Source organism: Heptranchias perlo, chromosome 4, assembly GCF_035084215.1.
Source record: "Heptranchias perlo isolate sHepPer1 chromosome 4, sHepPer1.hap1, whole genome shotgun sequence".
In the NCBI taxonomy this organism is placed as follows: domain Eukaryota; kingdom Metazoa; phylum Chordata; class Chondrichthyes; order Hexanchiformes; family Hexanchidae; genus Heptranchias; species Heptranchias perlo.
Window position 1 is genome coordinate 116,314,301 of NC_090328.1, and position 24,377 is coordinate 116,338,677.

The following is a 24,377-nucleotide window of genomic DNA, read 5'->3' on the forward strand; positions in this document are numbered from 1 at the left end:
CAATTAAATAAATGAAAGAGAAGCAGCATTGTGCTGAGAATGTAATAAGAACTTGTCTGGTCTGTTTTAAAACTGGTGGCGTGTGATCGCACCCCTCTCACAAACACCAGACCAGGTCTCACTGTAGCACCACCGTGGGATTGTATATAGAACTGGGTAAGGGTGAAATGTTAATAATTAATGCAATCTTCTATCAACTATGCCTGACTTGCCAGTAATTCAGAGAATCAGTCTCAGATCTTTTTCTCGTCGTCATTCCCACGAACCTCCAGAGTGGCTCCAGATCTGAAGAATCTTTCAGCGTTCTGAAACAACCTTACAGATATTGGGAATTTGAAATAAAAACACTTCCTCTACTTTCCTCCCTTCTGTTCCTCAGCTGTGGCTCGTAACTGAATTGCGGTTGACACAGACCAACAGGGGTACCTTCCCCCGGCTGGCCATTTCTCACGTGTTGAGCCTGGACGGTGAGGGTGGGCAGACTATGCCGCAACTGGAGGCATCGCCTCCTTCGCCTAATCCTGTCCTTATGTGACGACCGCACTTGTGCACTTTCCTGTAGAGGGTCACTGGGACGGTGATCAAGAGCAGGGACCCTGGCTGATTTCTATCCCGTTTCTAGCTTACAGGAAGGAAACCTATGTACAGGAGAACGTCTAGCCATTACAGGCACAACATGGGATAATCATGTGACCAATTCATTGCAATTGTGGATGCAAGTCTCAGCTTTTGAAAGTTAAGGAATCTCTTCTGTCACTTTTCCTGTGCTACAATACATTTGAGATGACATGACATTTTGCAGTAACTTTTTTTGTTATTCACTCATGGGATGTGGGCGTTGCTGGCAAGGCCAGCATTTATTGGCCATCTCTAATTGCCCTTGAGAAGGTGGTGATGAGCCTCCTTTTTGAACCGCTGCAGTCCGTGTAGTAAAGGTTCTCCCACAGTGCTGTTAGGTAGGGAGTTTCAGGATTTTGACCCAGCGATGACGAAGGAACGGTGATATTATATTTCCAAGTCAGGATGGTGTGTGACTTGGAGGGGAACATACAGGTGGTGGTATTCCCATGCGCCTCTTGCCCTTGTCCTGCTGGGTGGTAGAGGTCGCGGGTTTGGGAGGTGCTGTCAAAGAAGCCTTGGCGAGTTGCTGCAGTGCATCCTGTGGATGGTACACACTGCAGCCACGGTGCGCCGGTGGTGGAGGGAGTGAATGTTTAAGGTGGTGGATGGGGTGCCAATCAAGCGGGCTGCTTTGTCCTGGATGGTGTCGAGCTTCTCGAGTGTTCTTGGAGCTGCACTCATCCAGGCAAGTGGAGAGTATTCCATCACAATCCTGACTTGTGCCTTGTAGATGGAGGAAAGGCTTTGGGGAGTCAGGAGGTGAGTCACTCGTCGCAGAATACCCAGCCTCTTACCTGCTCTTGTAGCCACAGTATGTATGTGGCTGGTCCAGTTTAGTTTCTGGTCGGTGGTGACCCCCAGGATGTTGATGGTGGGGGATTCGGCGATGGTAATGCCGTTGGATGTCCAGGGAAGGTGGTTAGATTCTCTCTTGTTGGAGATGGTCATTGCCTGGCACTTATCTAGCGCAAATGTTACTTGCCACTTATCAGCCCAAGCCTGGATGTTGTCCAGGTCTTGCTGCATGCGGGCACGGACTGCTTCATTATCTGAAGGATTGCAAATGGAACTGAACACTGCAATCATCAGCGAACATCCCCACTCCTGACCTTATGGTGGAGGGAAGGCCATTGATGAAGAAGCTGAAGATGGTTTGGCCTAGGACACTGCACTGAGTAACTACTGTAGCGATGTCCTGGGGCTGAGATGATTGGCCTCCAACAACCACTACCATCTTCTTTTGTGCTAGGTATGACTCCAGCCACTGGAGAGTTTTCCCCCTGATTCCCATTGACTTCAATTTTACTAGAGCTCCTTGATGCCACACTCGGTCAAATGCTGCCTTGATGTCAAGGGCAGTCACTCTCACCTCACCTCTGGAATTCAGCTCTTTTGTCTATGATTGGACCAAGGCTGTAATAAGGTCTGGAGCCGAGTGGTCCTGGCGGAACCCAAACTGAGCATTGGTGAGCAGGTTATTGGTGAGTAAGTGCCGCTTGATAGCACTGTCGATGACACCTTCCATCACTTTGCTGATGATTGAGAGTAGACTGATGGGGCGGTAATTGGCCGGATTGGATTTGTCCTGCTTTTTGTGGACAGGACATACCTGAGTAATTTTCCACTTTGTCAGGTAGATGCCAGTGTTGTAGCTGTACTGGAACAGTTTTCATTTATAAAGTGTCTTTAACACAGCAAAATGCCCTAAGGCACTTCACAGGAGCCACATGACGAGATATTAGGACAGGTGACCAACAGCTTGGTCAAAGAGGTAGGTTTTAAGGAGCGTCTTAAAGGAGGAGAGAGAGGTAGAGAGGCGGACAGGTTTAGGGAGGGAATTCCAGAGCTTCGAGCCTAAGCAGCTGAAGGCACGGCCGCCAATGGTGGGGCGAAGGATGTGGGGGATGCTCCCTAATCTGAATTAAGCAAATAGCCATCTGGTGATATGAATTCAATAAATATTCTTTTAACAGAAATCTACAAGATACTCTATCCTTCTTCTTGCCTCGCAGAGCTAGTGTGAGATTTGCTGTTACATATGTGTTAGAGAACCTGATATAAATATTTGTCTAGTGCTCATTTAACGGAATTACTTATGCAGATCTTGATGGATTGATAATGCCCCACTGACAGCTTAAAAGTGTTGCTACAAAGTCTCCTGAAAGTCATTCTTCTGCTATAAAAGGATGAAAGCTTCTCTTAATGTGCCACAGAGGAGGCTGTTTCTCCGAGGATGTTCTAGGCTCACTGCCAGCATGTCAACACAGCGCAGTTCAGAACTCTTCCATTTTTGTCGGAATACTCACAGTTTGCCGTTTTGCAAATAACAAGCCACTGATGTCATGATTAGGGCCTTCTGCAATGCTTACTACTCAAGCAGTGGTAATTAATCTGAATTAAGCAAACAGTCATTAATCAGAACCGCAAATACTAAAATTGAAGGTAATTGGAATGAGAAAAAGACGTCCTACCTATCAAGCCCACTTTCTACGTAGATGAAGTATGATCAGCCACACGAATGTAGTCCACTCCAGCCATTTGATCTCCTGAGGAAATGTTCCACGTAATTACTCCCTCCTCCCCATAGTAATCAATCAAACTTCAGGATATTCATCCTCCATCCCCACAACTCTCCTATTTAACCCTGCTCACGCCATCCTTCAGAAATAAATTACCCACCCCCCACCCCAAAACAGCTTTGTGTTTCGTGGAGTGTTTTGATTATCTTGGTCTGTATTTATCATGTGAAAACTAGGGGGCCATAAATATAAGATAATCACTAATAAATCCAATAACGGGCTCAAGGGAACCTTCTTTATTAAGAGAGTGGTTAGAATGTGGAACTTACTACAACAGGGAGTAGTTGAGGCGAATAGCATCGATGCATTTAAGGGGAAGCTGGATAAACACATGAGGGAGAAAGGAATAGAAGGCTATGCTGATAGGGTGAAATGAAGGGGGGTGGGAGGAGGCTCGTGTGGAGCATAAACACCGACATAGACCGGTTGGGCCGAATGGCCTGATCCCGTGCTGAAAATTCTATGTAATTCTAGCCCAGAGATGCCAATTTGCTATATTCAATACACAATCTCCAAGTCCTTGCATAAGGTCTGGCTTTCAGAATGTTCTTAGAAACTCCTACTTACTGAGTACAGCAAGTGAGTTTCTCTTGTTACCCCTGGAGTCACCAATCCCCAAATCCCAGCCAAAAATGTACCCAGCTCCTTTTTAAAGGAATTAATTGTTTCAGCCGCAAGTAATTTTGTTGGGAATTCTTTTCACGTATCCTCTGTGCAGGGAAAAAGTTCCATCTGACCTTCAGTCTCGCTTGTGGATTGTAAATTTAAGTGTCCGTCTGAAAATAGTAACTTTACTTGTGTTTTCTTCTGAGGGCATTTAGATTAATGGGTTCATTTTTGCAAGACTTCACTCCCAGCACAGAGGCTAAACTCCACACCAGGAACACAGAATTTACCTGTATAACTGTTTCTAACCTAATTTTCTCCTCTCTGGTGGTATGGATCCACTCGGGGCAAAGCAGCAACACCTCACGCTGAGCTACAAAGGGGTAAATCTTTTCTAAAAGCTTTGGGAAGATTCTTACAGGCAGTAATGTGAAGACGACACTGTACTGGATGAATATCCATCCATGGCCAGAGAATTGGTATCCTATGACTTACAGTAATGGCAGTTAAAGAAAGAACTTGCATTTATATAGCGCCTTTCACAACCTCAGGACGCCCCAAACCGCTTTACAGCCAATGAAATACTTTTGAAGTTTAGTCACTGTTGTAATGTAGGAAATGTGGCAGCCAATTTGCGCACAGCAAAGTCCCACAAACAGAAATGTGATAATGACCAGATAATCTGTTTTTAGCTGTTGGTTGAGGGATAAATATTGGCCCAGGACACCGAGGAGAACTCCCCTGCTCTTCTTCGAAATAGTGCCATTGGATCTTTTGCGTCCACCTGAGAGGGCAGACGGGGCCTCAGTTTAATATCTCATCTGAAAGACGACACCTCTGTCAGTGCAGCACTCCCTCAGTACTGCACTGGGAGTGTCGGCCTAGATTATGTGCTCAAGTCTCTGGAGTGGGGCTTGAACCCACGACCTTAAGGACATGTCATATATCGACATGGGGACATTATCGTTTTTGCAGTTGATTGAACAAATGCAAAACTTGTCAAGCTGCACATTTTTTGCCTGTTGTTCTTCTGGTGAGGATTCAGTTCACAGCAATGCTCACATTGCTTAATATTTCACGTCACATCTCAGATAGCCCTTTCTGGACCTGACCCTGAGAGTGGTCTTATTCCCAGCCATGGACTTCCAGAATCCTGCACAAGATCTCTTCAGCACCTAAAGATATGTGATGTAGCGCAGGAAGGAATGATATGTGATATAGCGCAGGAAGGAATGATATGTGATATAGCGCAGGAAGGAATGATATGTGATATAGCGCAGGAAGGAATGATATGTGATATAGCGCAGGAAGGAATGATATGTGATATAGCGCAGGAAGGAATCATATTTGATATAGCGCAGGAAGGAATGATATGTGATATAGCGCAGGAAGGAATGATATGTGATATAGCGCAGGAAGGAATGATATGTGATATAGCGCAGGAAGGAATGATATGTGATATAGTGCAGGAAGGAATGATATGTGATATAGCGCAGGAAGGAATGATATGTGATATAGCACAGGAAGGAATGATATTTGATATAGCGCAGGAAGGAATGATATGTGATATAGTGCAGGAAGGAATGATATGTGAAATAAGCAGGAAGGAATGATATGTGATATAGCACAGGAAGGAATGATATGTGATATAGTGCAGGAAGGAATGATATGTGATATAGTGCAGGAAGGAATGATATGTGATATAGCACAGGAAGGAATGATATGTGATATAGTGCAGGAAGGAATGATATGTGATATAGCGCAGGAAGGAATGATATATGATATAGTGCAGGAAGGAATGATATTTGATATAGCGCAGGAAGGAATGATATGTGATATAGCGCAGGAAGGAATGATATGCAGAGAAAAGAAAAATAGGGAAATTACTTTTGCATTTTGCCTTATTAGAACTGTCGGTATTTCATTTATCTGGGGAGGCCTGTGGGGTATGATGTGAGGCTCTAGTCTTCACCTGCTATTGCATATATGCAGTTTCCACAGACACTGTTATGACATAGAATTTACAGCACAGAAACAGGCCATTCAGCCCAACTGGTCTGTGCCGGCATTTATGCTCCACATGAGCCTCCTCCCACCCTACTTCATCTCAACCTATCAGCATATCCTATTCCTTTCTCCCTCATGTGTTATCTAGCTTCCCCTTAAATGCATCTATGCTATTTGCCTCAACTACTTGTGGTAGCAAATTTCACATTCTAACCACTCTTTGGGTAAGAGGTTTCTCCTAAATTGCTTATTGGATTTATTAGTGACTATCTTATATTTATGATCCCTAGTTTTGGTCTCCCCCACAAGTGGAAACATCTTCTCTACATTTATGCAATCAAACCCCTTCGTAATTCTAAGGACCTTTATTAGGCCACCCCTCTGCCTTCTCTTTTCTAGAGAAAAGAGCCCCAGCCTGTTCAGTCTTTCTTGATAGTTATAACTTCCTCAGTTTTGGTATCATCCTTGTAAATCTTTTTTGTACCTTCTCCAGTGCCTCTATGTCCTTTTTATAAAATGGAGACCAGCACTGTTCACAGTCTGTTCAATACCCAGCAGTGCAGGTGTTTTCGTTTAATCCGTCATCCTGCAGTCCATCCACAAGGCCTCCCGTGGATTTCTTCATTTCCAGTTTATTTCACAATAAGCAGATTACTGATTCTATTCTTATGATGCTAAATGGGAAGCAGAAATGTTTCGTTGCCAGGTACCACTTTTAAGAGCCCTTCAACAACAGGTGTCGACTACACTGACACATGTTTTGAGTTGTGCATTTCTTTGACATTGATTTACCTCGGCCTCTTGATACGAAACAGCTCCAAATGCAGTTTAGCGTGAAGGCGCAAATATGTTCACTATTAAAAAGAAGCTTATCCTAATACAAACCTGCAGGACCACTCAATGCTACAAGCATTTACTCTACTTCAGTAGAACTCAAGATAACACAGAAGATTTCCATTCAGCTCCCTTCAGACATGAATGCAGGATTGGTTTAGCATGCCTCATGATTGCTCTCACTATTGGTCCTTATTTTTGTTTTGTGCCAGTTTTCACTCGTTTTTTCCCCTCCTGGGGTTGGAGTGACTCGTGCTGTGGTTTGCTCTCGTTGGCATCAGCAGCCATTGGTTCTAGCCATTCTTTATATTTGAACCTAGACCATTGAACCATTGAACGTAGGTGTCGGTCATGGCTCAGTGGGTAGCACTCTCTCCTCTGAGTCAGAAGATCGTGAGTTTAAGTCCCACTCCGGAGACTTGAGCACAAAATTCAGGCTGACACTCCCAGTGCAGTACTGAGGGAGTGCTGCATTGTCGGAGGTGCCATCTTTAGGATGAGACGTTAAACCGAGGGCCCATCTGCCCTCTCAAGTTGACATAAAAGACCCCATAGCACTATTTCGAAGAAAAGCAATGGAGTTCTTCCCAGTGTCCTGGCCAACATTTATCCCTCAACCAACATCACTAAAAAAACAGATTATTCACACATGTTTGTGGGAGCTTGCTGTGTGCAAATTGGCTGTGGCGTTTCCTACATTACACATGTGACTACACTTCAAAAGTACTTCATTGGTTGTAAAGCGCTTTGGGACGTCCTGAGGCCTTATAAAGACAAGTCTTTCTTTTTCTCTTTTAGACTTTGAGTACTAGCAGGCTATTCGACTGTGGAGACTCAGAAGATTAGAATGCAAGGGGGTAGTTAGAAGCCATTTTGTTTAAGTCAAGCAAGGTGACCCACTGACGTGGGGAAGCATAACATCTTCATTATTTTGTATTATTACACAAAGACAAGTTGCACTGATTGAATTAAGTGAGTCCAATCATAACTGTTGCTCTGATGTTCACTTGCTGTCTGACAAATAAAACAGCACCATGATTCATATCTGGCCTCATCTCTCCAAATGTTTTCCTGGTCCGCCTTCGAAAAGATTGGAAAGGCACAGGTAGGGACACATGTGAAAAATATGAATTAAAAACAGAAAATGCTGGAAATACTCAGCAAGTCAGACAGCATCTGTGGAGAAAGAAGCAGAGTTAATGTTCAGGTCGATGACCTTTCGAAGAAGTTAATGATTTAACAGCTTTTAAGCAAGTACAGAGCCAGGGAAAGGGGGAAAGGAATGGGTGGGGAGGAAAGAACAAAAGGGAAGGTCCGTGATAGGGTGGAGGGCAGGAGTGATTAAATGTCAAAAGGGATGATGGTGCAAGACAAGGAGGGTGGGAATGGGACAGGTTTAGAAACAAAAGATGGGTCCAGAGGAGGTGTAAATGGCAACAGCAGAACCATTACCAGCAGCTGCTGTCTGAAAAAATGGGCATGATGTGGAGATGCCGGTGATGGACTGGGGTGGACAAATGTAAGGAATCTTACAACACCAGGTTATAGTCCAACAAATTTATTTTAAAATCACAAGCTTTCGGAGATTATCTCCTTCGTCAGATGATTGAATGAAAAGGTTCTCAAATCGCATATCTTATACGATGTTGGGACAGCATCACACCAATCAAAAGGTGTCGTTGTTATTCAAACAGGCCAGTCACGGAGAACAGCACGTCCCAGTACACTCGATATACATTGTGTCTTTTACACAGGCAGGCAGAAAGAAACTTAAAATGGCAGAGAGAGAGAGAGAGAGAATTTTAAAAAACATATAAATTTTTTCCCCCTTTTTTTTTTTCCCCCTTTTTTGCTGGTGGGGTTACGTGTAGCGTGACATGAACCCAAGATCCCGGTTGAGGCCGTCCTCATGGGTGCGGAACTTGGCTATCAACTTCTGCTCGACGATTTTGCGTTGTCGTGTGTCTCGAAGGCCGCCTTGGAGAACGCTTACCCGAAGATCGGTGGCTGAATGTCCTTGACTGCTAAAGTGTTCCCCGACTGGGAGGGAACCCTCCTGTTTGGCGATTGTTGCGCGGTGTCCGTTCATCCGTTGTCGCAGCGTCTGCATGGTCTCGCCAATGTACCATGCTCCGGGGCATCCTTTCCTGCAACGTATGAGGTAAACAACGTTGGCCGAGTCACAGGAGTATGAACCATGTACCTGGTGGGTGGTGTCCTCTCGTGTGATGGTGGTATCCGTGTCGATGATCTGGCATGTCTTGCAGAGGTTGCCGTGGCAGGGTTGTGTGGTGTCGTGGACGCTGTTCTCCTGAAAACTGGGTAACTTGCTGCGAACGATGGTCTGTTTGAGGTTGGGTGGCTGTTTAAAGGCGAGCAGTGGAGGCGTGGGGATGGCCTTAGCGAGGTGTTCGTCGTCATCGATGACATGTTGAAGGCTGCGGAGAACATGGTGTAGTTTCTCCGCTCCAGGGAAGTACTGGACGACGAAGGGTACTCTGTTGGTTGCGTCCCGTGTTTGTCTTCTGAGGAGGTCTATGCGATTCTTCGCCGTGGCCCGTCGGAACTGTCGATCGACAAGTCGAGCGTCATATCCCGTTCTTACGAGGGCGTCTTTCAGCGTCTGTAGGTGTCCATCGCGTTCCTCCTCGTCTGAGCAGATCCTGTGTATTCGTAGGGCCTGTCCATAGGGGATGGCCTCTTTGACGTGGTTGGGGTGGAAGCTGGAAAAGTGGAGCATCGTGAGGTTGTCCGTGGGCTTGCGGTAGAGTGAGGTGCTGAGGTGCCCGTCTTTGATGGAGATTTGTGTGTCCAAGAAAGAAACCGATTCTGAGGAGTAGTCCATGGGAAAAATGGGAGCAGTGGAGTTATTGAAATCAGTGTTGAATCCGGCAGGTTGTAAAGTGCCTTGCAGACTGAGCGGTGGTGTTCGGCAGACTGTGATTGGGTGATCGTTTTGCTGAACACTTCTGCTCAGTCCGCTGGCGTGACCCTGACCTGCCGGTCGCTTGCCATTTTAATTCCCCGTCCCACTCCCCATCCTCGGCCTCTTACACTGTTCCAATGAAGCTCAATGGAAGCTCGAGGAACAGCACCTCATCTTTCAATTAGGCACTTTACAACCTTCCGGACTCAACACTGATTTCAATAACTTCAGGTCATAACCACCACTCCCATTTTTTCAGACAGCAGCTGCAGATTATGGTTCTGCTGTTGCCATTTACACCTCCTCTCTACCCATCCTTTGTTTCTTTACTTGTCCCATTCCCACCCTCCTTGCCTCGCACCATCATCCCTTTTATTATTTAATCACTCCTGCCCCCCACCCTATCACAGACCTTCCATTTTGTTCTTTCCTCCCCACTCCTTTCCCCGGCTCTGAACTTGCTTAAAAACTGTTAAATCTTTAACATCGTCCAGTTCTGACGAAGGGTCATCGACCTGAAACATTAACTCTGTTTCTTTCTCCACAGACGCTGCCTGACTTGCCGAGTATTTCCAGCATTTTCTGTAATTATTTCAGACTTCCAGCATCCGCAGTATTTTGCTTTTGAAAGCTATGAATATCCAGTTCAGATCACAAGGGGCTCCTATTAGAAAAAAAGAAAGATGTATTTCTATAACCCCTTTCACAACATCAGGATGTCCCAAAGCGCTTTACAGCCGATAAAGTAGTTTTGAAGTGTAGTCACTGTTGTAATGTCGGGGAAGGGAGGGGAGGGAAACCCTAGGCTCTGGAATTCCCTCCCGAAACCTCTCCCTCCTCCTTTAAGGCACTCATTAAAACCTACCTCTTTGACCAAGCTTTTGGTCACCTGTCCTAATATTGCTGCATTGAAGGCGCTATATTAATGCAAGTTGTTGCTGTGTTAATCAAAGAGGAAGAACTATGTGGTTAGCTGAGTGCGAGTTTACAGTACAAGATCTAACATTCACAGTCTCCTCACAGGGCGGGGGGACCGAGCTGGGAACTAAAGCTGTTTGTACACAAATGATGGCGTACAGATTTACATCCACACAGTCGACTGATTGTAGCCGCACAGCTAAGTATAGGCCTAGGGTAGATCGTCTGTCATTCAATGAAAGCAAATGCCATTGGTTTGTGCAAAAGGTTTCGAGGAACAGTACAGCAGTGTAACACTGTGACTACAAACTGCAATCAAAGTGCATGGGAACTGAGTTTTTTTCTGATTGAAAAAATCCTAGGTGGTTAATATCTTCTACTGGTCAGGTGTAGAGACCATCATTAAAAAGGATAATTGAATATTGGCCCTTATCTCAAAGGGGGCTGGAATACAAAGGGGAGGAAGTTATGTTCCAGTTATATAAAGCTCTGGTTAGACCCCATCTGGAGATACTGTGTTCAGTTCTGGGCACCGCACCTCAGGAAGGATATATTGACCTTGGAGGGGGTGCAGCGCAGATTCACCAGAATGACACCGGGCTAAAATGGTTAAATTATGAGGACAGGTTGCATAGACTAAGCTTGTGTTCCCTTGAATATAGAAGATTAAGGGGTGATCTAATTGAGGTGTTTAAGACAATTAACGGATTTGATAGGCTCCCCCGCCACTTACACCATGCTGCTGCCCTCCCATTCAGCCTCCTGCTGCCTCACTCAACCCCCCCACTCACTCTGCCCCCCACTCAACCCTCTACTCCCCACTCACCCTACTCCCACCCCACTCACCCCATCCCCTACTCACCCTCCACTCACCCTGCCCCCCCACTCAACCCCTCGTCCCCACACTAACTCCCCCGCTCCCTACTCAGCCCCCATCGCCCCACTCCGCCCCCTGCCCCCCACTCAACCCTGTCCCCCAACTCACCCTCCCACCCTGACTCACACTGCTCCCCCCCATTCACCCCACCGTCCTTCACTCACCCCCGCAATCACCCTGCCCCTCCACTCAAACCCAATCCCCCTCTCAACCCCTGCCCCTCACTCACCCTGCTCCACCCACTTACCCCCCCATCGCCACACTCACCCCCCTGTCCCCACTCACCCCATCCCCCACTCACCCTGCTCCCCTCACCCCCTGCACCCCACGCACCTTGCACACCCCCACTCAATCCCCCACCCCCAACTCACCTGCTCCCCCCACTCATCTCCCACTCACCTTGCCCCCCCACTCACCCCGTCCCCCCACTCACCCCCTGCTCCTCACTCACTCTGCTCCCCCCTCACTCACCCTCATCCCCCACTCACCCCGTCCCCCCACTCACCCCATCCTCCACTCATCCCATCCCCCCACTCACCCCATCCCCCCACTCACCCCATCCCCCCACTCACCCCATCCTCCACTTACCCCATCCCCTACTCACCCCCCCATCCCCTACTCACCCCCATCCCCCACTCACCCCCATCCCCCACTCACCCCCCCACTCAACCCTTACTCACTCCCCACTCACCCCATCCCCAACTCACCCCCATCCCCCATTCACCCCTCCACCCCCTCACCCCTGCCCCCCATTTACCCCCCCAACCACCCACTCACCCCCCCACTCAACCCTTACTCACCCCCCATCTCCCACTCACCCCCCACCTCCCACTCACTCCCCATCCCCAACTCACCCCCCATCCCTCATTCACCCCTCCACCCCCTCACCCCTGCCCCCCATTTACCCCCCGACCACCCACGCACCCCCCCATCCCACCACTCACCCCCCACCTCCCACTCACCCCCCACCCCCACTCACCCCCCACCTCCCACTCACCCCATCCCCCACTCATCCCCCATCCCCCACTCACCCCCATCCCCCACTCACCCCCATCCCCCACTCACCCCCATCCCCCACTCATCACCTGCCCGCACTCACCCCCATCCCCCACTCATCTCCCACCCCCACTCACGCTGCTCATGTTTCTAGGCGTAACCAATTTCTAGACCAAAATGTTAGCAATCGACCCTATCGTCCTTTCAGATTGAGCAGCAAACCTGCGGTTTGTTGTAGTAATTATTTCAATCGTTGTAAATAGCCCACAGGCCAGGTTATTAAATTGGTAATTTATCACTGAACCAGGAAACCCTCTGACTTTAAACAAAGAAGACATATTCCTTGTAGAGAATAAATGAGTTGGACAGTAAAACAAATCGTTCCTGATTGACTTTGCTGCTATTTCTTCAATTCATGCTACTCGGCTAACTTGCCAGGAACATATTAACAACAGAAGTTTCACCAAGTGTGCTCTTGCTAAAATTCTTTAGCCACTCAGAACAAGAGGGGAGATGAGGAGAATTTTGTTTTTACACAGCGAGTTGTCGTGATCTGGAATGCGCTGCCTGAAAGGGCGATGGAAGCAGATTAAATAATAACTTTCAAAAGGGAATTGGATAAATACTTGAAGGAGAGAAAATTGCAGGGCTATGGGGAAGAATGGGACTAAATGGATAGCTCTTTCAAAGAGCTGGCACGGCAACGATGGGCCGAATGGCCTCCTGTGCTGTATGATTCTATCGTTCTACTCCAGCTGTTAGGGGAAGTACAGCGTGAGAAAGGACATAATTGCTTTGGAGGCGGTTCAGAGAAGGTTCACTCGACTGATTCCTGGGATGAGGGTTTTATCTTATGAGGAAAGGTTGGACAAGTTGGGACTGTATACATTGGAGTTTAGAAGAATGAGAGGTGATCTTATTGAAACATTGAAGATCCTGAGGGGACTAGAAGGGGTAGATACTGAGAGGATGTTTCCCCTTGTGGGAGAGTCTAGAACTAGGGGCCACAGTTTAAAAATAAGGGGTCTTCCTTTAAGACGGAGATGAGGAGAAATTTTTTCTCTCAGAGGGTCGTGAATCTGTGGAACTCCCTTCCTCAGAGAGCGGTGGAGGCAGGGTCATTGAATATTTTTAAGGCTGAGTTAAATAGATTCCTGATTAACAAGGGCGTAGGGTTGAGGTCACAATCAGATCAGCCATGATCTTATCAAATGGCAGAGCAGGCTCGAGGGGCCGAATGGCCTACTCCTGCTCTTAATTCATACATTTGAGACCAGCTATCGACAACACACAGTAAATTATTTTGTCCGTCACAGGTTCTGATCACATTCGAGAGAAGGACGGTCTCTGGGCTGTACTCGCGTGGCTATCTATAATCGCGGCTCGAAAACAGAGTGTGGAGGAGATTGTGAAGGAGCACTGGGCTCGGTTTGGTCGCAATTATTACTGCAGGTGAGATGAGTGTCCGCTTTGGGAGATATTGGCCACATTTTGATGTTGCAACTGAGAACATAACTGACAAATATCAGGTGTGTTCATCCCTGAACTATAAGTGATCCTCCAGCCCTGAGGAGATTTTCCTCGGTCCACATCCCAGGTACATTGGATCATTAATGGGAGGACCATCCTTTATTGGCCTGCGTTCTAATGCACCCGATTGTCCAGTAATCACTACGCCCAGACAATCCAGTGTCCCTGGCCACAGGCCCAAGAAGATCTCCCCTAATATTCCAGGGAATATACATCATAGAATCATGGAAATTTACGGCACAGAAGGAGGCCATTCGGCCCATCGTGTCTGTGCCGGCCGAGAAAGAGCTTTCCAGCCTAATCCCGCTTTCCAGCATTTGGTCTGTAGCCTTGTAGGTTATGCAGCTTCAAGTGCATATCCAAGTAAAACACTGACCATTCACATTCTTGTACACATTGTTAAAGATTATTGAAGTATATGAACATAAAGAAAGAGCTTGCATTTCTATAGCGCCTTTCACAGACCTCAGCACTTTACAGCCAGTGAAATACTCTTTGAAGTGTAGTCACTGTTGTAATGTAGGAAACGTGGCAGGCAATTTGCACAAAGCAAGATCCCACAAACAGCAGGGAGATAAATAACCTGATAATCTGTGCTTTTAGTGATGTTGGTTGAGGGATAAATATTGGCCCAGGACACTGGGGAGAATTCCGCTGCTCTTCTTCGAAATAGTGGCCGTGGGAACTTTCTCGTCCAGCTGAGAGGTTTAACGTCTCATCCGAAAGACGACACCTCCGACAGTGCGGCACTCCCTCAGTTATGATTAGATTGACTTATTTCAACTGGTAAAATTTGCGCAATGATATTAAAAATAACGAAGAGTAGATCATCTCACTTGAGGTAAACAGAATGACCTCTCCATCCAGAGAATCTCCTCTCCCTTCACTCTTCCGACTTTTTCCGAGTCTTTCTTTTACTGGCCAACTGCCTGCCCAACATCCTGGTTTTTAAAAAAAAAATCTGACTCCACTGTCAGCTTTTAGTCAAACTGACTACCTGCCCCCCCCCCCCACCCACATGAAATCTGCCAGCCTAACTGGGCAGTGACCCCTAGCGAACTCACATAAGTAAAGTTGACATGGCAGCAATGAGTGTAAATGATCATTGACGTGTCAAACTACTGTATCTTTCATTATCGCCAGTACGTTGGTTCAGAAAAGGAATTTATACTGTGCTGTGACATTCAACATCACCACTGCTCAGTGGGGAAGAGGGAAAGAAAGAAAGACTTGCATTTATATAGCGCCTTTCACGACCTCTGGACGTCCCAAAGCACTTTACAGCCAATGAAGTACTTTTTGAAGTGTAATCACTGTTGCAGTGTAGGGAAACACGGCAGCCAATTTGCGGACAGCAAGGTCCCACAAACAGCAAGGTGATAATGACCAGAGATAATCTGTTTTTAGTGATGTTGGTTGAGGGATAGATATTGGCCTCTGCTCTTCTTCGAAACCCTCCCAAACTTGCGACCTCCACTGCCTAGAAGGACAAGGACAGCAGGCGCATGGGAACACCATCACCTCCAAGTCACACACACCATCCCGGTGTGAACTTCTATCGGCCGTTCCCTCATTGTCGTTGGGTCAAAACCTAACAGCACTGTGGGAGCACTTTCACCACATGGGCAGCAACAATTCAAGAGAAAGGCTCACCACCACTTTCTCAAGGAGCAACTAGGGACGGGCAATAAATGCCGGCCTTGCCAGCAACGCCCATATCCCATGATAAAAAAAAATCATTTGTAGCTACAGCTCTCTTATATTCCAATGCTCTTATTTGTACAACTGTCTTTTTGCCTCGGGCCTTTTATCAGTTCCTGCAAACTCTCTTCCTGTTCATGAGTAGGTTTGATTATGAGGATGTCGATCCACGAGCAGCTTACCACTTGATGAGGGACCTTGAAGCTATAATCACAGAACGAGCGTTCGCAAGTCAGCAATTCGCTGTCGGCAATCATAACTACACAGTGGAGAAAACAGAAAACTTTGAATATACAGATCCCGTGGATGGCATCGTAACCAGAAACCAGGTTAGAGGTCAAACAATTCTGCACGCACTCTCTTCATAAGACTAGTCTGCAGCGGAAAATGAATGGTTTTGTGTTAACCCTTCCAGGGGAAGTAGAAAGAAAGAACTTGCATTTATATAGCGCCTTTCACAACCTTAGGACGTCCCACAGCGCTTTACAGCCAATAAAGTACTCTTTGAAGTGTCATCACTGTTGTAATATAGGAAACATGGCAGTCAATTTGTGCACAGTAAGATCCCACACACAGCAATGAGATAATGACCAGGTAATCTGTTTTAATGACATTGGTTGAGGGATAAATATTGGCCAGGACACCGGGGAGAACTCCCCTGCTCTTCTTTGAAATAGTGGCCGCGGGATCTTTTACATCCTCCTGAGAGGGCAGACGAAGCCTCGGTTCAACGTCTCAGCAGAAAGACAGCACAATCTGAAAGTGCAGCACTCCCTCGATACTGCAGTGGAAGTGTTGGCCTGTGTTCAAGTCTCTGGAGTGTGATTGGAGCCCACAAACTCCTGACTCAGAGGTGAGAGTGCTACCCACTGAGCCACAGCTGACAAGTGAACTGATTTGCTGAGTGCTGTTAGACTCCAGGGGGCCATCGTGAGTTTACTCATTAAAGCAGCATCTTCTGTGATTTTATTTGTAAAAAATTCAAACCAGTCTTTGAAAAATAAGACTTTAAAGCAATTTTTTCAGCCAGTGATAAACCCCCTTTGTTTTATAACTTGCTCCCACTTCCAAAATAGACACCATCAATCTACCAGGAAAGACTGAACAGGCTGGGGCTCTTTTCGCTACAAAAGAGAAGACTGATTCGAGACGGAAAAGAGGTCTTTAAGATTATGAAGAGGTTCAATAGGGTAGACGTAGAGAAGATGTTTCCACTTGTGGGGGAGACCAAAATTGGGGGCCATAAATACAAGACAATCACAAATAAATCCAATAAGGAATTCAGGAGAAACTTCTTTACCCAGAGAGTGGTGAGAATGTGGAACTCGCTACCACATGGTGTGCTTGAGGCAAATAGTAGAGATGGATTTAAGGGGAAGCTAGATAAACACATGAGGGAGAAAGGAATAGAAGGATATGCTGATGGAGTGAGATGAAGTAGGGTGGGAGGAGGCTCATGTGGAGCATAAACACCAGCATAGACCAGTTGGGCCAAATGGCCTATTTCTGTGTTGTAAATTCAATGTAATTCTACCTAAAAAACATTTAAAACCTTGTTTCAAGCTAAAATTTTAAAATGCTTCGCCTGACTAAAGTTATATTTGTCGGACAATGTGACTTTAAAACGTTTAAACTTTTCCACGAAAGGCTGAAAATTCACATGAGTTGCAGTGCTTGCAAATTCCCAGTGATGCCAACTCTGTGCAAACCATTCCTGGCTCCCTCAGTGGAGATGAACAAATCCGCAGGTACATGTAGAAAATAATGTGCATGCGTGAGGACTTAATTCATATAAGTATCTTAAAGGGCCATTTATTTCATGGAAAAGCGTACAAGCCTTTTTCACTTCAAGGTGTGGAGAAGACCCAGAAGAATCATGGGCTATTTTAAGATGTCAGCTGTGGCTCAGTGGGTAACACTCTTATCTCTGATGTCTGAAAGTTGTGAGATCACAGTCCCACTCCAGAGGCTTATATATCCAATCCAGGCTCAACGCTCCCAGTGTAGTACTGAGGGAGTGCTGCACTGTCGGCGGTGCCATCTTTTGGATGAGACATTAAACTGAGGCTCTGTCTGCCCTCTCAGGCGTGGCTGTTATTTCAAAGAAGAGCAGGGGAGTTCTCCCTGGTGTCCAGGCCAATTTTTATCCGTCAACCAACATCACTAAAAAACAGATGATCTGTTACAGAATATTCGGCCGTCTAGCGCCCGTTGTTTCAGCGCCGGCCGGCCGAATCATGTAAAGTAGGGAAAAGATACGTTTGATCAGGGTGCAACACTGATTTAAAGTGATAGACACCATTTTGGCACTTAACACTCCACTCAACGCACAGTCTTAACTGCAACCATTTAAACATGTCTTAAAGTGCCTGGAGGACCCCACACCAGTGCTATTTAAAGGGACCATGCAGGATTTAGAGGTTAGTTGTTGGGTTATTGCTTCTGGCTGCTGATGCATTTGTAACTGTTTTTGGAGGTCTCCTAAATTGAATGCTAGGACGCGGGGACATAGCCTAAGATTTAGAGCCAGGTGTGCATGAGTGAAATTAGGAAATGCTGCTACAAGCAAAGGGTGGGAGAAGTTTGGAACACTCTTCTGCAAAAGGCAGTTGATGCTAGCTCAATTGTGAATTTAAAATCTGAGATTGATAGATTTCTGTGAACCAAGGGTATTAAGGGATATGGGGCTAAGGCGGGTATATGGAGTTAGGTCACAGGTCCACCATGATCTCATTGAATGGTGGAACAGGCTCGAGGGGCTAAATGCCACTGCTACTTGCTGCCTCCTGTTATGCACCACCTTCTCCTACAAGAAAGCGGGACGCGTGTCTGGGTGATGTGCCTGTCATGGTTGAATAGCTGCCAGTGTGTATGGCCTGTGAGCTGTGGGTGGACGGCTTGCAACAGTGGTAATGTGTGAGGGTGAGAGGAAGCATCTGATTGGAAGAGTTGAGTACTGATTGAAAGAGTTTGTTGGTGTTTGGGTGATGGGGGTGTAGTGCATGGTGCAGTGGATGCGGCCAGTGGTGCAGTTGGTAGGAGACGCCATTTGACAGTTGACCTCACTCACCTTGACCATTCATGTCATAGCATTGAACTTCTTCCTGCACTGCATCCATGTTCATGATGCAGTGCACCTGGCATTGAATTCGTCCCCCACTGCCTCCCACTGCCTTTTAGGTATATGTCTGGACGGCCTCTTGTTTCCCCCCCCACCCCTGCCGTTGCGGATATAGGATGACCCTCCTTCTGTCCACCTCTTGCACCCAGGCCTCTAGTGCATCAACAGATAATTTTGGTGCACGCATTCTTGCAGGCCTGGTACAAACTCGGAATGGCAGATTGGTGAGGTCTGGCATGCAGATTGGAGGATGTGGGACTTAGTGGTGTGCAACCTTTATTCAATGTTTCAAAATAACTCAACAGTTTATAAACATTGGATGGGACCCACATCTGTGTTTTACGCGCGTGATGTCTGATCTCCGTTCAGACTCCGTGCAGACAGCAGACTGTTATTTTTTTTAGCAAATTACAGGTACTGGCTACCTTTAAGAGATTTTGGCTGGCTGTCAGAGAGACAGCCTGCCTTTAAGAGATTCAGGCTCCCCTTGCTGGTGGAAAGTGCAAATGTCATTCGAATGCCTCGTCCTGCCTGTGGTGGAAGACTGGGTGCAGGTTAATCGTGGATTGCGATACCAACGCCTGATTTCGGGGGTTAACCAATTTAACCCCCGTTTTGTCTAATGCTCTCTCACGAAGGCTGTGCCTCTTTACAATCATGCTTATATATACTATTATCAACACGTCATTATGAAGCAATAAAGAGGGAACTGCCTTTGTGAAAAACCTCAATAAAACAAAAATGTGATGATATAAATCAGTCAAATTGTTTCATTGTATAATTCATATCATGATATTATGATGAAAATGATACATGGCTCTCTATCTCTTCTATCTCCCAAAAAAGATTTTGGCCAGTTACCTTTCTATGAAGACAGTGCCTCTTTAACATGCCTTAATGTATATGCTGATTGTATTTCAAAAATCTCTGAGCCTGAAATTTTTCTGTGTACAAACTCTTAACATATTTGTTTGGCTCGATTTTTTTGTCTGAGCACACTTCTGTGAAGTGCCTTGGGACTTTTTTCTACGCTATATAAATGTAAGTTGTCTTAAATTCGTCTCTCTCTTAAACAAATGGGTCAATTCCTCTGCATAGCACAGAAAGGAATTTCAGACAAATATATTAAAGGAAGAGAAGGTCTTGGCATTTATATAACGCCTTTCACGACTTTAGGTCTACCCAAAGTTCTTTACAGCCAATGAGTGCTTACAAGTGTAGTCACTGTTGTAATGTAGGAAACACAGTAGCCAATTTAAGGTCTCGAATTCTGAGCCAATCCCACTCTACTGTCATAACTACACTGCAAGTCCCACTAAAGTGGGCAAGCAGGATTTCCGTCACTCCTCTGACAAAGTGATGGCAGTGGAGAGGGAGCAGCTCTGAGGAAATTTCCAGCCTAAGTGTTCATGCGCTCGTATCTCACAGAGCTTAAATTCAGTGCTACTGTCTTCAGATTTGAACTTTTATTGCTCTGGACGGGAATATCCGTTGCACACAGCTGTACAAATTCAGTAAGAATGTTGGTACAGTCTTACAAATAAGCACAACTCTGCTGAAAGGTATAGAGGAAAACACTGCAAATGTTGCAAATGTTGCTTTATAGAAGCATAGAATCATACAGCACAGAAGGAGGCCATTGGGCCCATTATGCCTATGCCAGCTCTTTAAAACAGCTATCCAATTAGTCCCACTCCCCCCTGCTCTTTCCCCATGGCCCTGCACTTGTTTCCTTTTCAAGTATTTATCCAATTCCCTTTTGAAAGTTATTATAGAATCTACTTCCACCGCCCTTCCAGACAGCGCATTCCAGATCATAACAACTCACTGCGTAAAAAAACAATTTTCCTCATCTCTCCTCTGGTTCTTTTGCCAATGATCTTAAATCTGTGTCCTCTGGTTACCGACCCTTCTGCCAATGGAAACAGTTTCACCTTATTTACTCTATCAAAACCCCTCATAATTTTGAACACCTCTATTAACTCTCCCCTTAACCTTCTCTGCTCTAAGGAGAACAATCCCAGCTTCTCCAGTCTATCCACATAACTGAAGTCCCTCATCCCCAGTACCATTCTAGTAAATCTCCTCTGCACCCTCTCTGAGGCCTTAACATCCTTCCTAAAGTGTGGTGCCCAGAATTGAGCACAATACTCCAGCTGAGGCCTAACCAGTGATTTGTAAAGGTTTAGCATAACTTCCTTGCTTTTGTACTCTATATCTCCATTAATAAAGACAAGGATCCTGTATGCCTTTTTTAACAGCCTTCTCAACTTGGCCTGCCACCTTCAAAATTTGTGTATGTGAACCCCCAGGTCTCTCTGTTCCTGCACCCGCTTTAAAATTTAGTCTTTGCATTTCTTTATCACATTTTTGCCCCAAACCCATAGTGCTCTGTTAGTTCTTCAAAATGTAGAGCACAAACATGCTGTGTTCTACAGATTATTAATCTTAAAACTAAATGATCTATCAAAAATGTATCACCAGTAACAAAATCTTGTATCATTATTAATAATGGAAAGGTAAATTCCAAATAATGGTTGTTAAAAACACCACATGAGGGTTCTGATGAAGGGTCACACGTGAAATGTTAACTCGAAATGTAACCACCCCCAGGTCTCTCTGTTCCTGCACCCCCTTTAAAATTGAACTATTTAATTTATATTGCCTCTCCTCGTTCTTCCAACCAAAATACATTATAATGAAATTCCAAAGCATATATCCCTGAATGTCTCTACTGAGGCCCTCAGTGACCCAAAGCATCCCAGGCTCTTTAGTATGTCTGATTTCTATTTAAGCTTTTACGGGTCCTAAGAGACTGCGTAGTCTGCTGACTAATCAGGACTGAGAAGTGTTGGCTGTCAGCATAAATCACCCGACGTTATTTTAGAGAGCAAAAACAAAAGGGTTAATATTTGTTTGAATTCCAAGCAACGAATATATAATAGCTGACTAATTTTTAAGTGCCCTAGTTTTAAAAATAATTTAAAAATCAGTCCTGTATTTATAGGAACATAAGAAATAGGAGCAGGAGTAGGCCATCTGGCCCCTCGAGCCTGCTCCGCCATTCAACAAGATCATGGATGGATGATCTTCTACCTCAACGCCATTTTCCTGCACTATCCCCATATCCCTTGATGCCTTTAACATCTAGAAATCTATTGATCTCTGTTTTGAATGTACTCAATGACTGAGCCTCCACAGCCCTCTGGGGTAGAGAATTCCAAAGATTCACCACCCTGTGAGTGAAGAAATTTCTCATCTCAGTCCTAAAGTGCCTACCCCTTTATTCTGAGACTGTGACCCCTCGTTATGCATCATTATAAAATATTGAAGCAACATTGCACAGGAAAAGACTGAGGAAATCTCCTTGTGCTCTAATTGCATCCTCCCTAATTGGGGTTTGTGGATTTAGTCTAGATTACCCTACATCTAAATCTACATTTTATGCCCTTTGCCAAATATTTACATTTCATTGATATATGTCTCTGTGATTACACTATGTGTAAAGGGTGGGGTTTGATGGTGCCTTTGTTAGAAAATTAGTTTCACTCGATGGCTGCTTGGCTGCTCCTGTGACATGAGTTTGACCAGCTTCGGTCTAGTTTCTGGTCGTCCAAGTCACAACACCTAAATAGGCACAAATTGGAAGCCTTGGAGGTAGATGGGAGTTAATTGTGGGGAAACATAGAAACATGGAAAAATTTACAGCACAGAAGGAGGCCATTCGGCCCATCGTGTCTGCGCCGGTCGAGGAAGAGCTATCCAGCCTAATCCCACTTTCCAGTACTTGGTCCGTAGCCTTGTAAGTTACGGCACTTCAGGTGCACATCCAAGTACTTTTTAAATGAGTTGAGGGTTTCTGCCTCTACCACCCTTTCAGGCAGTGAGTTCCAGACCCCCACCACCCTCTGGGTGAAAAAATTTTCCTCAGCTCCTCTCTAATCCTTCTATCATTCACTTTAAATCTATGCCCCCTGGTTATTGACCCCTCTGCTAAGGGAACTAGGTCCTTCCCATCCACTCTATCTAGTCCCGTCATAATTTTATATACCTCAATTAAATCACCCCTCAGCCTCCTCTGTTCCAAAGAAAACAATCCCAGCCTATCCAATTTTTCCTCATAGCTAAAATTCTCCAGTCCTGGCAACATCCTCGTAAATCTCCTCTGTACCCTCTCTAGTGCAATCACATCTTTCTTGTAATGTGGTGACCAGAACTGTACACAGTACTCAAGCTGTGGCCTAACTAGCATTTTATACAGTTCATGCATAACCTCCCTGCTCTTATATTCTATGCCTCAGCTAATAAAGGAAAGTATCCTGTATGCCTTCTTAACCACCTTATCTACCTGTCCTGCTACCTTCAGGGGTCTGTGGACATGCACTCCAAGGTCCCTCTGATCCTCTACACCTCTCAGTATCCTCCCCATATTTATTGTATACCTTTGCCCTGTTTGCCCTCCCCAAATGCATTTCCTCACACTTCTCTGGATTGAATTCCATTTGCCACTTTTCTGCCCATCTGACCAGTCTATTGATATCTTCCTGCAATCTACAGCTTTCCTCCTCACTATCAACCACACAGCCAAATCTTGTATCATCTGCAAACTTCTTAATCATGCTCCCTACATTTAAGTCTAAATCATTGACATATATCACAAAAAGCAAGGGACCTAGTACTGAGCCCAGCAGAACCCCACTGGAAACAGCCTTCCAGTCACAAAAACACCCGTCGACCATTACCCTTTGCTTCCTGTCACTGAGCCAATTTTGGATCCAATTTGCCACTTTCCCTTGGATCCCATGGGCTTTTACTTTTTTGACCAGTCTTCCATGTGGGACCTTGTCAAAAGCCTTGCTAAAATCCATGTACACTACATCAAATGCACTACCCTCATCGACCCTCCTTGTTACCTCCTTAAAAAATTCAATCAAGTTAGTCAGACACGACCTTCCCTTAACAAATCCATGCTGACTGTCCTTGATTAACCCGTGCCTTTCTAAGTGACGATTTATCCTGCCCCTCAGAATTGATTCCAATAATTTGCCCACCACCAAGGTTAGGCTGACTGGCCTATAATTACTCGGTCTATCCTTTTCTCCCTTTTTAAACAACGGTACAACGTTAGCAGTCCTCCAGTCCTCTGGCACCTGTAGCCAGAGAGGATTGGAAAATGATGGTCAGAGCCTCCGCTATTTCCTCCCTTGCTTCTTTTAACAGCCTGGTATACATTTCATTCGGGCCTGGTGATTTATCTACTTTCAAAGATGCTAAACCTCTTAATACTTCCCCTCTCACTATGTTTATCCCAACCAATATTTCACACTCCTCCTCCTTAACTACAATCTCTGCTTCGTCTTCTTCTTTTGTGAAGACAGACACAAAGTATTCATTAAGAACCATACCCACATCTTCCGCCTCCACACATAGGTTACCTTTTTGGTCTCTAATAGGCCCTACTCTTTCCTTAGTTATCCTCTTGCTCTTTATGTATTTATAAAACATTTTTGGGTTTTCCTTAATTTTACTTGCCAGTATTTTTTCATGCCCTCTCTTTGCTTTCCGAGTTTCCTTTTTAATTTCAGTGTGAGGTCATCCACTTTGGACATAAGAAAGACAGATCAGAGTATTTTCTAAGTGGTGAGAAGCTCGGAACAGCAG

General features: G+C 45.5%; 1 protein-coding gene across 1 annotated transcript in view; it reads left to right on the forward strand.

The window, feature by feature from the left end:
- Positions 1–24,377, forward strand: part of pgm5 (phosphoglucomutase 5) — a 127,606-nt gene that overhangs the window by 94,296 nt on the left and 8,933 nt on the right. The window contains exons 8-9 of the mRNA XM_067983505.1: positions 13,681–13,816; positions 15,741–15,924. Of these exons, the coding sequence (XP_067839606.1) occupies positions 13,681–13,816; positions 15,741–15,924 (320 nt within the window). The remainder of the gene's footprint in view (positions 1–13,680; positions 13,817–15,740; positions 15,925–24,377) is intronic.